This window comes from Zootoca vivipara, chromosome 2, assembly GCF_965207765.1.
Source record: "Zootoca vivipara chromosome 2, rZooViv2.hap1.1, whole genome shotgun sequence".
NCBI classification, from domain to species: domain Eukaryota; kingdom Metazoa; phylum Chordata; class Lepidosauria; order Squamata; family Lacertidae; genus Zootoca; species Zootoca vivipara.
Genome location: NC_142584.1, coordinates 47,517,218 through 47,532,914, shown reverse-complemented (window position 1 = coordinate 47,532,914; position 15,697 = coordinate 47,517,218). Strand labels below are relative to the sequence as shown.

At 42.8% G+C, this 15,697-nt stretch overlaps 1 protein-coding gene across 14 annotated transcripts in view; it reads right to left on the bottom strand.

The window, feature by feature from the left end:
- The window catches only part of CSNK1A1 (casein kinase 1 alpha 1), a 43,866-nt gene extending 28,980 nt beyond the window's left edge, over nucleotides 1-14,886 (bottom strand). For all 14 annotated transcript variants that reach the window (XR_015948092.1, XR_015948093.1, XR_015948094.1 and 11 more), the window contains exons 1-3: nucleotides 14,273-14,886; nucleotides 13,310-13,416; nucleotides 1,259-1,385 (exon numbers count right to left, since the gene is read on the bottom strand). Coding sequence is in view for 9 of the 14 variants with exons in the window: in XM_035105250.3 (XP_034961141.1) it covers nucleotides 1,259-1,385; nucleotides 13,310-13,416; nucleotides 14,273-14,395 (357 nt within the window). In the remaining 5 variants the exon portion in view is untranslated. The remainder of the gene's footprint in view (nucleotides 1-1,258; nucleotides 1,386-13,309; nucleotides 13,417-14,272) is intronic.
- Between the last annotated feature and the right edge of the window lie 811 nt (nucleotides 14,887-15,697).

Here is a 15,697-nt window from a genome sequence, read left to right as displayed (position 1 = left end):
TACCTCACAAGACGAATGCCCTGCAAGACTAATTTTTCTGATGGTGACTCGCAAGACGAATTCGTTTTGCGAAAATTTCATCTTGCGAATTGCGGTTTCCCATAGGAATGCATTGAAATTTAATTAATGTGTTCCTATGGGCAAAAAAAGAAATTTCAATGCATTCCTATGGGAAACCGCGATTCGCAAGAAATTTTTCGCAAAACAAATTGACTTGCGGAACGAATTAAATTCGTCTTGTGAGACACCACTGTACTGATGATCTGGAGTATTTGAGTGTTTCTTGTGTTAGTTCTGATATTAAATGGCTAGTGCTCACTGGCACTCCAGATGACCCAGTTCAAGCTATTCTAGAAATAAACTGCTATCCAATAGACATTTTACTCTAAATGTAAGAATCTATGCCTTTACAAATCTCTGCATTATATGCCCATGCTGCAGATCTGTTGATTCTAATGAATCTTATTGAAGTGTTCTGTGAATGTTGGCTTTACTATTTCCAATTTCGTTCAGCTTCTGTTTACCATCAATTAATTGAGAAATATGGCTACAATAGGCTCTTGGCCTGAGAAATGTGAACATTTTGGATGATCTTCCTAGCCAAAGATGCATGCATAACTTCAGTCTTATGCAATTAATATGAAGATTGCAAGTAAAGATATGAGGCAAAACTCTCAATATAGTTGCTTGTATGGTTCCATTAAACAGTTTCTATAATTCTAATGAGGGACCCAGGTGGCGCTGTGGTTAAACCACTGAGCCTAGGGCTTGCTGATCAGAAGGTCGGCGGTTCGAATCCCTGACAGGGTGAGCTCCCGTTGCTTGGTCCCAGCTCCTGCCAACCTAGCAGTTCGAAAGCACGTCAAAATGCAAGTTGATAAATAGGAACCGCTACAGCGGGAAGGTAAACGGCGTTTCCATGTGCTGCTCTGGTTTGCCAGAAGCGGCTTTGTCATGCTGGCCACATGACCTGGAAGCTATACGCCGGCTCCCTTGGCCAATAATGCGAGATGAGCGCGCAACCCCAGAGTCGGTCACGACTGGACCTAATGGTCAGGGGTCCCTTTACCTTTATAATTCTAATATTGTGTTATATACATTAAATAATCTGCAACTATCACTCTCCCATTTTTGTTTCTAAATTCATTCAAGTGAATGTAATAACAAGTCATACAGTCTGACCTACTTGAAAGAATATAACAAACAGCACTTTAAGGCACTGTAATATCCATTGTGTAATGTTTGCACATTTACATACCTGGTCTGCTAACATAAGTACTGTTTTCATTGTGAACCTTCGAGAACAAAAGTTGAAGAGATCCTCAAGGCTCGGTCCAAGAAGATCCATGACTAGAACATTATAATCTTTCTCTTGACCATACCACCTATAAAGAAGCAGAAATGGTTAGGATTGATTGAATGTAACCAAACATAATGTTCATAGTTTGTTTCAGAAAATACTTTGAATAAAATAACAATGGAAAAATATTGTTTTCTTAACATTTGATGAATCCCACTTTTGTAGATCTATTTCTCCATACAACATCAGTCAGTTATGGTTTAAAAAGCACACACGATTCCACATAACGCAGTCAAGGGTCAGCATTGCTGGGTTATTTGCCAATCCCTGGAGCCTCCTGGCCCTGGCCCTCCTCCTCACTGGCACAGAAGCAGCTAGACCATAAGGATTTATATGTTGGCTTTGGGAGCATTGACCTCGTAAGGCAGCAAATAACTCAAGGTGAACTATGATGTATGTAAAAGAATACAGATTCTTAAGTATCAGGTCTCAGTGGCATTAAAAACATTGTTAAAAAAGCCGGACTGGGTGAAATAAATCCTCAAGGTATGTTTGAAGGCCTGTACTGAAAGCTCCCTTTCCCATTCATAGGCAGCTCTGTTAACTGCAGGACAACAATCAAGAAGGCTTTATCCCTTGTGCCTACCATCTTAATGTCTGGGCACTCACAGAGGTATCCATAGTTGATCTTAAACAAGAATGATTGTTTAGGTGAAGGCAGTCCTTTAGATAAGGGATTTTAAAGGTTAAACCCAGCAAATACAGGACAATGAGAAGGAGCACTAGCTCTGAACACCCTGGCCTCCCTCTCCCACACACCCCTCTGGAAAATGGTGCTGATTAAGCCCAGAGAAGCAAGTTGAATGGGCAGCAACAACAGGAGTAAGGAGGACCCACTGCAAGCAAACATATGCACAGTGAAATCACTTTCAGGAAGCGCCCTAGATGCATATGTAACAATCTTCAGGCATTTTATCTTTCTCCAACACTCTCAGTTTACGAATTTTCGGTTTACGAACGCTGCGGACCCATCTGGAACGGATTAATTCACTTTCCATTACTTTCAATGGGAAAGTTCACTTCAGTTTATGAACGTTTCAGTTTATGAACAGACCTCCGGAACCAATTACACCCATGCTTCGGGTTAAGTACGCTTCAGGTTGAGTACTTCGTGGACCCGTCTGGAACAGATTAATCCACTTTCCATTACTTTCAATGGGAAAGTTCGCTGCAGTTTATGAACGTTTCAGTTTATGAACAGACTTCCGGAACCAATTGTGTTCATAAACCGAGGTACCACTGTAATTGAGAAACTACCACAACAGCAACATTTGGTATAACCATAGAGGTCACATTGTAGGGTCACTTAGAAATGGGGACAGACAATTGATAGTCTAAAAATCTGTGTACAAAATAGACTCCTCAGTTTAAAAAAAAGAAATTATTGAAACTAACTACTTGGAGAGTAAATTGCACACAATTGGGAACACACCACAGCAAAGACCACAATACAATACCAATCTGAAATGCAATACTGAATTCTATGAAAGAGTAAAATAGTGTCTGAACGCAGGGAGGTACACCAACGTAGACTTTATGGATGGGTAAAAAATAAAAGCAAGCTCAACATTTCTGAAATCACTATCTCCACTTGCCCTCTACAGACAGAAAGAGCAACAAATCAAGTTGGGCATAATAGAATTATTGGTACCAGCAGAAGACAACATATACTAAGGTCAGTTGAAGGAAAATATGTAAATGAAGGCTGTATGTTTGAAAACTGACAAGATACAGTCAGTCAACTGACTTTTAAGTTAGCCTTCACAAGCAGCTGGCACTTGAGGAACCAAGAGGCTCTCTGTCCTGTGGGAATGCAGATACTCAACCCTAGATGCTCCTTAATCTAGGGAAGCAGAGGGGGAAATTACCTTTGGGATTCATACAGGTATTACTTATAATTCCTTCTAGCAATGATTCGAAACTTCCTATACTACTTAGTATCATGCAAAACTGCATGAGGTATTAACATATTACATATACTACAGATATATATATATATATATATACACACACACACACACAGAGAGAGAGAGAGAGAGAGAAGGGGGGGGTACCTTGCAAGATGAAATTTGTTCCGCAAGTCGCTTCATATAGCGAAAATTTCCATTTACCCGGTTTACCCGGTCTACCCATTTAATTAATGCGTTTCTATTCGTCTTGTGAAGTGCGGCCATAGGAAACTTCATCTTGCGAGACGCCTCGCGCAACGCAAAACGCTTTCGTCTTGCGAGTTCTTCGTTGCACGAGGCATTCGTCTTGCGGGGTAATATAAAAATGTCCAGTAGCACTTTAGAGACAAACTAAGTTTGTTCTTGGTATGAGCTTTCATGTGCATGCACACTTCTTCAAATACTACAGATAGATATTGGTCTAAAATTTACAGATGCTCAGAAACTCTTCAGGAAAAAACCTTAAGAGGGGGAACTCCCCACTCCCACAGCTGCAAAAGCCCGCAATGGCACAAGATGTTAAGACAGAATTGGGGGAGGGGAGAACAGACAACTGGGTGGGAGGGGGAATGGAGTGACTGAAAAGAAAGGTGAGTGGTAGAGACTACAAAGGTTAGACAGACCATCACATTCTCTGGGTAGGTCACTTCTAGGTTAACAAGAATAAACTATTTAAGTGTCTTAAGAGATGGAATTGAGAGCTGTCTGTAGACATCAATTGATAAATCAGTTCTAGGACTGGGCATGAGTCCATCTTTCCACAAACAAAAAATTAAAATGGGATGGGCTGTGCCAGAACAGCCCAGTGGGGAATAAACAACAACAACAACAACAACAACAACAACTTATTATTTGTACCCCGTCCATCTGGCTGGGTTTCCTCAGCCACTCTGGGAGGCTTCCTACAAAAATTTAAAATGTCACACATTAAAAACTTCCCTGAATAGGGCTGCCCTCAGATGTCTTATAAATGTCAGGTAGTTGTTTTTCTCTTTGACATCTGATGTGAGGGTGTTCCACAGGGTGGGTGCCACTACAGAGAAGGCCCTCGGCGCTGGACCTCAGTGTCCGGGCAGAACGATGGGGGTGGAGACGCTCCTTCAGATATACTGGGCCAAGGGCAGTCAGTGGGCATGGAAGATCAACTCAGGATTCAAGGCAATGTTTAAAACATCTTAAAAGTTTACATTAGTGACATGTGTTATTAAGAGGATAGATTTCCCACTGTACATATCACAATATTTGAGTACTGTATATGGGACAAGGGGAATAATATGCAGAGAAAGTTTTAACTTACACACTAGGTAAAGGGGCCCCTGACCATCAGGTCCAGTTATGTCCGACTCTGGGGTTGCGGCGCTCATCTCGCTCTATAGGCCGAGGGAGCCGGTGTTTGTCCGCAGACAGCTTCCGGGTCATGTGGCCAGCATGACAAAGCTGCTTCTGGCGAACCAGAGCAGCGCACGGAAACGCCGTTTACCTTCCCGCCAGAGAGGTCCCTATTTATCTACTTGCACTTTGATGTGCTTTCGAACTGCTAGGTGGGCAGGAGCTGGGACTGAGCAACGGGAGCTCACCCCGTTGCAGGGATTCGAACTGCCGACCTTCTGATCAGCAAGCCCTAGACTCTGTGGTTTAACCCACAGTGCCACCTGGGTCCCATAACTTACACAATACTCACATCTTAAATGCATCTCTAGCAACTATCAGACAGGCAGAAAGTATGGCTGACAATAGCGATTTCACCATGGGTTTATATTTAGAAGGCATCAATTACATGTACCTCATGTTTACCTAAATAAAACACTGAAAGGGCTAGTTAAAGTAAAATGCATCCAACTGAGACGATAAATTAACACTGAATTTTATCCAGATTATCCAGATACAGTGGTACCTCTAGTTATGGACTCAATCCATTCCAGGGTGCCATTTGCACCCCGAAAAGTCCGTAACTGGAGCGCCGCTTCTGCACACGCATGTGGCACAATAGAACACTTCTGCGCATGTGTGAAGCGCACAGAATGCTTCTGTGCATGTGGCGAAACCTGGAAGTATACACTTCCGGGTTTGCTGCGTTCGCAAGCTGAAAAGATGCAACATGAACCTAACGCAACACGAGATATGACTGTACTGACTTAAAATATATATAATATTGAAAGCAGAAGAAAATGTGATGTTTACTTGTGTTCAAGTACTACTTCAAGCACTTTTTCTTATCCTTTTAACATAACACAAAGTCTAGACAGGTAAAGTCAGAGGTCAAGCACAAAACGCACCCAAACTTTAAGGTGTGACAACTATCCTTTGAAGGTAGTTGCACAATTAAACCACATATTTCAGCAATGCAAGCTCGTAAAGCCATACCTCATTTTGCTAAATTCTGCCTTGCAACTAGCCATCTAGCAATAGGCAATTGTGGGTCAGAATGCATGCACAATAAGGTATCAGTCATTGTCACTGTTGGAAAAAACACAGTAATAAACCAGAGCAGGCTACTGGCTCAATGCATCTACAGACTAGTTCACATGAAACTTCCCTATACATTCCATCAAATGGAGAACTGACTGAAATTCAGAGAAATAATATTAATTGTGGCTCTTTAACCCATAGTTTAACTTGGAAGGAAGGAGTGGTAAAAGGCAATGCATTTCCAACCTTTTCTCCCTCCAACACACTGAGCAGCTGCTCTCATTCTGTTAACAAAGGATTTAGCCTTACACAACAGAACTTCCCCCTCCCGCGCACACACACGGGGGGGGGGGGGGGGAGGACTCCAGAACAAATTTAGGGGGGGAATGAGAGGGGGAAGTTCCACTATGCAAACAAAAATCCTTCCACTAATGCAATGACTGACTTAGCACCACTTTGGATGCAAGTCTAAGTGGGGGAAAGAGAGGGCATAGTGTGAACACTTGGTGAAACCTTCAGAAGCTAGGTTAATGCTTTGTCAAAGAAAACAGGCTTAGGTCTGATCAGCACCTGGATCCAAGACCTATACAGTATAACTTATACTACCTATGTAACCCTATGTGTATCTACTCCTGAAATTCATGATAGAGAAGAAGAGTTTGAATTTGATTTCACTACCCTAAGGAGTCTCAAAGTGGCTAACATTCTCCTTTCCCTTCCTCGCCCACAACAAACAATCTGTGAGGTGAATGAGGCTGAGAGACTTCAGAGAAGTGTGACTAGCCCAAGGTCACCCAGCAGCTGCATGTGGAGGAGCGGGGAATCAAACCCAGTTCACCAGATTACGAGTCCACTGCTCTTAACCACTACACCACACTGGCTCATCATATATTTAACAAAATAGTCTTCTTTTTACAAAGGGTAACTTGAGGAAGTTACACATGATTAATTTGTGAGCATGCTTCTATGCAAAGGTGAATCTGGAATAGCAAAAATGCAGTGTTCAAAACTCCCATTGTTCTAGGTACATTTTGCAACAGGGAATTTCATTAGCGCAAGCAGTTTCTGAGCTCTGGGCGCAGTACTGCACCTAAGATTTCAGATGGAGAAGAGAACCTCTTAAAAATATTGGGGGTAGGCAGGGGAAGGATTAGACAATGTGAAAAATGAACATAATATTTTAGCTGCAGTTCATTCATTTTCAGCTTTGTATGCTTGTTAGTAAATAGCATGCCTAAACATTCCGTTGTTGCACCAATAATCTACGTTTAAGGTGCCATTTAGCTCCCAGCTTTCATATCCCAGGTTCTAACACCGGAAATGCACTGTCTCCATCACCTGGGCTGTTTGGGCAATCTAATCTCCTTCACCTAAACAAGGCAATGCTCAGTTGGTTAGAGTGCTGATAACACCATAGTTGTGAGCTCAATCTCCATATGGGACAGCTGCATATTCCTGCATTGCAGGGGGCTGGACTAGATGATCCTCAGGACCCTTTCCAACTCTGATTTAATTATTCCCAGAGCCAATTATTTACTTCTGCAAATGGAGATGATGCACTTTTGACCCCTCAATTTATGCATTCCTATGTATTTCACATTTGTATGACCAGGAACAGAAAAACCTGGGGCACCTAGCAGTGTTTGAAATTAGCCAGGTACATTTTGTTAGTGGTGTTGTGACTACGTGGAGATTTCTGGGTGCCAGGTTGGTGACCAGAGTTTAAAAACCTTAGTCCATAGTTAATACCACTTCCATTTTCAGTGTGCGCATTTCTCCTTCTTGCATACTGGGACAAGTGAATTGTTGTACCGGTAAGAACAAGCTGCAGTCAAGCAATGTAGTTGAGATCATAGAATTGTAGTGCTGGAAGGGACCCCAAGGTTCATCTAGTAAAGGCAAGGTAAAGGACCCCTGGACAGTTAAGTCCAGTTGAATTCGACTATGAGGTGCAGCACTCACCACCACTTTCAGGCTGAGGGAGCCAGCATTTGTCCATGAAAATTTTTCCAGGTCATGTGGCCAGCATGACTAAACCGCTTCTGGAGCACGGAACACTGACGAGTGCCAGAGCGCATGGAAATGCTGCTTATCTTCCTGCTGCAACGCTACCTATTTATCTACTCGCACTGGTATGCTTTTGAACTGCTAGGTTGGCACGAGCTGAGACAAAGAAGCAGGAGCTCACCCCATCACGCAGATTTGAACCACCAAACTTATGATCGGCAAGCCCAAGAGACTCAGTGGTTTACACCACACCGTCACCCGGGGTCATCTAGTCCAACCCCCTGATGCAAAGGCATTCCGTTGTGATGAAAGTAACCTAGATCTAAGGTGCCAATGACACCTAGTCCTCACGTCACCTAAAAAATTGCCACTGGCACTTAAGAAACATTTAAGAACTAGTTCATGGTCAATTAATTTGAAACATTACATTCAAGTTGTCCTTATGAAAATTTTTCCAAAATTACCGTATATGGACATATGAGATTTAGAACCAATCCCACCATTGTTTTTTTTAACAAACCTATTTTAAGAGAAAAGACAACATTTGATAGCCTTCATTCAACTGCCATAAACAAAGGTACACAGAAAGTTATTGTAATGAAAATGCATCTTAACCCAAACCAATCAAAAGTTAGATGCTATGACTCCACCTTTTCAAAATTGTTTAATGCCTTCCCTCTGGTCCGTTTGAACTAGTTCTGTAGTTTTGTTTCTTATGATGAAGTGGTAGCAAATAGGGTAACCATAGAACAAGGCCCAAGATTCAAAGGTCAGCTTAAAAACACAAACAAAATCCCTAAAATGCAAATCCTTATGTTATGCAGAAGTCAGCTCCTAGAGTTTCCAAAGCAACTTATCAAACAGTGCTAGGAGCAGGTTTCAGAAAGGGATAGGGTGGGGTCATTTCAGAAATCTTTCATACCGGTACATACAAAGCATGTTGTGCAGCCTTTTTGACCATGGCCTGTAACAAGTCTGTATGTAGCAAGAAACTGCTGCCCTTGCTCCTAAGGACAGAACAAGGGGGACCTGCAAAAGAAGTGTTGCTGTATGGGGTGTTCTTGTTCAGGGTCATAGCCAGATATACCCTCTTCCACTATATTCACCTCCAATTGCCTCCCAAAGATGCTCTGTGGCCAGTGAGCATGCTTAGCCGTCACTGCACTGTTGGTACGTGTGTGTGTTGTCCCTCTGGTACTCCTTATGGATTGTTTGTACATCTGCAAACCCTGTGGCTTCCCTGATCATACTGATACCTCCCCACTTGGTTATCATGGGCCCTGCTTTTGCTAAAATCCTATCAATATTAACCAACTCAGTTTGCTTTTAGGAGAGGCAAATGTTTCTAATAGCAAAGTTTAGTGTCTATAATCAAACTAACATGATTTTCATTCTGATATTAGTTCTCTACAGGCACTCTCTTATGTTACATAAACACATGAGGGGGGATGCAAGCACAAGTCTCTTGTTTGACAAGATTTTACTAGACTATGATTTAGACCTTTTAAATTTTTTGAAGTATTTATGATTACCTTTTCTGCCCACAAGTAGTTATAATTTGTAAAAACAGTACAAAGACATCAGTTAAAACTAAATAAAACTTAACCCCACAAAACCACAGAGCTGAATTTAAAATCCATCAAAAGCCAAACAAAGCAAAACTGTATTTAGGGTTTGCCTAAAGTTAGGAAAAGATGGTGCCAACCTGACCTCCAAGGAAGGCAAGTTTCACAATTGGGTGCTAGTACAGAAAAGGCCCTGTCCTGGGTATCCATCAGCCTAGCCTCCCTTTGTGGTGACACATACAATACAGTCACTGATAAAGACTGTTAGTTTTGGACAGGAGGCCATCTTTCAAATATCAAGTATTGGTATTTCTGAAATTGTGTTGTGTTATATTGGGTTGAAACCAGTCTAAGTTAGTTGCATTAGGGTCCTACTGAAAACTGTATGAAAAGTTAGTTATGACTTGTCGCAGTTATTTCCACTGGGAACAAAGTGCAACTAAATTTTAATACAAGCTATCATTCATCAAACCAGTTAATCGTTTGCAAAAAACAATATAACAAAAACATACTGGAAAACCTGTTCAGTTTCTCCAACACAAACTATTTGCTGTTTTATTTCTCTATGCAATAATGGTGCATATGCTTTCTTGTGCTTCATGTATTTTACATGTGAGGAACAGTGCTGTCTTATTACTGATCTTCTAAGTCACTCTGGGAACTTTGGGCTAAAGAATGTAGTAAAAGTGTTTTGGATAATCAATAAAATAAACCAGAAATTACAAAGCAGAGCCATAATGTCAACCATATCAATGGAGGTAAAAATTAAAAAAATCACAAATTCATTCATCCAAGTGATATACTTCAATGTTTTTAAAGAAGTGGAATGGACCTCTAAGGCCATCTGGTCCAACCCTAGCTGATGAACACTATAGCATTCCATGTATTATAGCCTGTGGAAGGAGAGCCCACCACTTTCCAGGGCAGCCTGTTTCACTGTCAAACTGTGCTAACCACAGGTACAGAACTCAAACCATGATCTGAACATCTAGTTGCACATGCAGTTATTCCTGCTGAAATCACCTTTCATGTAATTCAAACCCTTTGGTTCGGGTCCTACTATCTGAAGCAACAGGAAACAGGCTCGATCCAATCATGTGACAACCCTTGGAAGTATTTGAAGAGATACCATATTGCCTCTTAATTGTCTCTTTTCCAGGCTAAATATACCCAACTCCATTAACCTTCACCATCCAGTCTGATTTCATTTTCTAATCTCTCAGAATCATACAGCTATAGTTTTAGCTTCATATTCACAGTGCAGCAGCCTCTGGAGGCACAGCAATGATAACTGTCAATTTAGACTTCACACCACATCCATTAGCACTAGCCATTTGGCCTGCTGGTCTGCCAACTGACTGAAATCATGCTTTTATCAATTCAGACAACATGCAAAATTACAGTCTTCCTTTAACCATAGTTTGAACCATCTTCAGCCATTAGCTACACACGGGGTGGATGACCTGTTCCCTTTCAATTGTTGTCAGGCTCCAACTTCCATTACCCACCATACCCAATGGTCAGGGATGATGTCCAGCAACATCTGGAGAGTCACAGATTAGCAAGCCGTGAATTATGCAATGATCACAAGTGCATGCCATGGTAATCAATGTTTGAAATTTGCCAGGTGCGTTTTGCACCTGGTTATCAGCAATTTGCAGCCAAGTGAAGATGCCCAGACACCAGGATGACACCCAACATCTCTACCAACTGGGGGTGCATGCCTGGGGATCCTTGGATCTTGACTCGTTTCACACAGGGTAGCAACACATCCAGCAGAATTATATTATATTTTATCTGCACAATCATAATGAATTTCAGGAACCAAATAGCTGTATTGAAAAATACAACTTTTGAGGCATCTAGCCCCAAAACTGCAACTAGGCATTCTGTTTTGGCAACTGTTACCCTGGTTTAAGGAGCCATTTGGTGCCAAGCAATATCCGAGTTTCTAACACTGATGGTAATCCAACAACTATCACAGTAAACCAGGAACATTTCTTGACCTATCATTGCAGTTTGCTTGGTGCCAATGAATCATAATCCGTGATTCAGATGTAACACAGGGGAATCATAGTTGGCTTCCACCCAACACACACATAATGGAGAAAATCAGGCACAATTGTCTTGTGCACAGGCAGCCATAGTTTATGGCTTACAATGATGTGAAAACACAAACAGCATGTGTAGTTAGCAACATGCATACAAAGAAAACAAAAATTTCAATGATTACTTCTGAGGTGAAAGAACACAGTTGCCTCAGCAAACATTCCATATTCTCATAATAATTTATTATCACTCAACCAAATCAATTTCATTTACTGAAAAAAGTCACCAATTATTTCATTATATACACTGATGGAATTGGGTGGCTAAAGTATATTCAGCATGTCCTAAAAATATACTGCCAGGTTTAATAAAGCAAAAAGTAAAATATGAACAATTAAACTAAAAGATAGCCTCACTAACCAACATGTATCTTCATACAATCCAGTGGTTTTTAAATGACATCTACAGTTCTTCACAACAAAATACTGGCTTTCAAAGCAAGATCATCCAATTTTCAACCTTAGCAGTAAAAATTTAAATATTATGCTCTGCATCTAAGCACAGGCCTGAATAGAATCTTGTCAAAAGTGAAAACTCCATCAACAGAATGCAGAACAGCCAAATCTATTATGTAATAAATGCAGCTTTATTCCTACAGTTGCACAATGTAATTAAATCTGGGGGGCAGTTGCTTCATACAAGTATGTCATTGAATAATTCTGTATCCATTCAGTAAAGGACTTATGCAGGTTACAACATGGCTTTGTAGTTTATGTAGTTCACAAACTTCTAGCAGCAGAAGCCTCTGATGACTTAAGGCATCAACATCTCCTACTCATTTACAATTGCAACCTAGTTTTTAGCTACTTAAGAACTGAATTGGAATATCTACAAGAAGTACCTTAACTAAGTTTATTTTCTGCTTACACATGGTTCACTTTGATTATGAGGTGCAAATGCCAGAAGTCACAGTACAACATACAGAAGTGAAATGTAAGAGTTCAGAATGTCCAACCATTTCAAAAAAGGTAAATAGAATAACCATCCTAAATTGAATCCATTTACTGTAATATCTCCACTTGCCAAACTTATTACTAACAATATTCATAAACAAAACCCAATCAGATTATTTTTTCAGATATACAAGGTATTTCACAGTACAGCCTGATGCTTTAGAGCACTAGCAAAGAGCTGCTAAGAGTCTTGACTCAGAATCTTTTCCTTTGTGCAAAGTTTTTAAAAGTGCTTTTTATGAGTTTCACAATAGAAAAGCAGACTGAGCTGCTACTTTATTTACTCTCCTGCTAGCTACTACCATAGTTCCCTCTATTACAAGACTGGGAACCTCTCAAGTAGATCTCACAATGAAATTCCATTTTCAAAGGAGAATAAAAGGAAGGAAGGTGATTTAAGCAGCAGTGCGTAATTAAGAGAGCTCAGTGACGCATATGTCGTCAGCAACTGTAAGGGGCTTTCTGCACTCTTCCTTCCCACCCCAGTCCTCAGAAGCCCCAATCTTTCAAGATACAATACTGATGGTAGAAGGGAATGGAAGCAAGGTGGGGGATTCAAGAAATATATTCCACTTCTCGGGAATGTTTAAGTACTGACATCCGCCATTTTCTGAGCAGAGGAGGAAGACATGTTGGAACAAAAACACAAAAGGGAGCAGCCATTTCCACTGTTCTATTCCAATCCTCAGAGTAACCAGTACTCCTGTTTCAACTACTGCCATATTCTCAAGGACTAGATAATTTTGTTGGTGCAGAGATGGGGAGGGGAAACAAGCAGCTGGCAGGGAAGGATCCTTCAAGATCTTTTTCTAGATGCAGCTTGTTACCACTCGTAATAAGGCTTATTTCAGGTAACATATATGTAGCACTTCCTCTACCAGTGAAAAACAAAATACACTCATCCTTTGGGGAGAAGAGATAATGACTACTTTATCTCCCAAGAGCTATAATTCTTACCGTATGTGAGGGATGCCAACTCCCCCTTGCAGAATCTTGTATAGTTTGCTTTCATATAGCAGCTGGGGATGTCTGGCCTTCTGAGACTCCAACTTCACAGCTACTTCCTGCAGTGAAGAGGGAATATGGGTCAGAGATCCTATTGGAGCAAGAGGACTGCATTTCTCCACTACAGCATATTTGAGGGCATGGGAAAGCCTTCCACAGGAATATCCTGGTAAGTGACAAGCTCCGCAAACATATTCCATACAGCGCCGACTTCTGTAATTATCCATCCTAGGGATACTAACACTAATCCATTATTCCCAGAAAGTGTTTAAACACTTAGATGAAGGTGCCTTCATTGCCTCCTGAACAAGGTAATTTTGAGTGCTAGAAATGAGCTTAGGTGGAGTTTCTCTATAGATCACATAAGGATCCCCCCCCAAAAAATACAAATGGCCTCTTTAGCCATCTATTACCAGGCAGCCTGGAGTTTTATATACTACAAACACTACTAAACAATTAAAGGGGGGGGACATTTTCAAAACTGAACCAAGCATTGCAGACTCATCACTGTCAAGACAGGATAGAAACCCTATTAGAAAAATACAAATCTTATTATGATTTGTCACGATCGTGTCCTTCCCACCCCCCACCCCAAAAAAGAACCTAAGAAATAAGTTCCAAAATAAAACTCGATAAAGAAGAAATCCGACGCTAATATCTATAAACGACTAAAGCGGAGAGAAGGCGAATAAGTCAGAAACGGCCCTCGACAAAAGGGGGAACTGGGGGCGGCCAGGCTTTGTGGCAAGAGAGTCCGGGGAGCTTCCACTCGCTCCCTGGCGCTTCCCCCCCCCCCCGAGTTGATGTTCCGCCAGGCCCGGGGGGGGGGGGGAGAGGAGCGAGAAGCGACCCCTCTTCTCTGACGCGACGGGGACAGAGAGGGGGAGAGAGGCCCGGGCGCCCGCCGGCCCTTACCTCCCCGTTGGTGATATTGATGGCCAAGTATATGTCCCCGAAAGAGCCCGAGCCGATCTTCCGCACCAGCTTGTATTTGCCCCCGACGATGAACTCGGCCTTGGAGCCGCTGCTGCTCGCCATGGCGACCGAGGGAGAGAGCGAGCGGGGAGGGGGGCTTATTCACACGTCGAGCGCCCGACTGCCGAGTTTCTCCTCAAGGAGCTCCTGCTACGAAAAAGCCAGGATTTCGAGGGGTCTGTCGGTGGGAGGAGGAAGAAGAAGAAGAGGACGGGGGAAGTATGTAGGATGGGGGGAGGGAGGGAGGACTCCGGTCCCCGAGGCTCCGTTCGCAACCAGGCCCCTTTGAAGGAAGCGGACGTCCCCCTCCACACGCTTCCGCGGCTGTCAGCGCTCTCTCTGCCCTGTCAGGAAAGGTAGCCCTGAGGGCTGGGAAGGGAGGGAGAAGCTCGAGCGGATCCGGCTGCCGCCGCCGCCGCCTGGCGCTTCATTCGGCCGCCGCCGCCATCTTGTCTGTCTCTCTCTTGCTCTCGCTCTCTTTCTCTCTCTCTTTCGCTGCTGATATCCAGGACACAAAATGCCTCCAGCCCGCGACCGACGCTTCTTCACCGCGCAGAGCACTCTGGGAAACAGGGGAGGAGAAGCGCCTTCCTGCGCATGCGTTTCCCGGAGGGAGAACAAGCAGGAAGTGTGCGTGATCTTAACGGCTTGAAAGGGATCGGCTGGTTTGGCGCATGCGCAGAAAGGCGCGGTTGTGTCTCTCTCTCTCTCTCTCTCCCCCCCCCCTTTTTTAAGAGTAGACCCGCCCGTTAAGTACCGTAGGCAACTCTTTGAATTACGCAGTTTTCATCACGCCACACACGGGGTGGGGAGGGGAGACAAGAAAGAAAAGTTCAATATAGCATATAGTCCAAGGGAGGCTTCTCGAAGTGACTGAAGCAACCGGTTCAAGCCCTTATAACTGGAATGTGCCAGGTGTGCGGGGCTTGATCGTTTGCTTCTTATCGCGTTCATTCTGCATGGAATTCGGGGTGGCGTACGTGACTCTTCCGCCTCATTTAATCCCCCACAACAACCCTGCGGGGTAGGTTAGTCTGAGCTTCATGGCTGGTTTGGGATTTAAACCCTGGTTTCCCAAGGCTCCTACACTCTTATCCACTACTTTCCATAGGGTCCACACTTCAAATTATGTTAGATGCCAAAGTGAATGGGCATACAGGAATACAAACCAGAAAACCTATAGAAAAAGCAGGAGGAAAATGCCCAAATTGTGAGGGTAAAATGCAGGTGGAGGGCATCTACACTCATCTGAGTTCCGGAGAAGAAAAGCGTGGCACAAATTATGTATTTATTGCATTGGTCTTCTGAGACACAGCGGTCTCTACACCAGGGGTCCCCAAACTAAGGCCCGGGGGCCGGATGCGG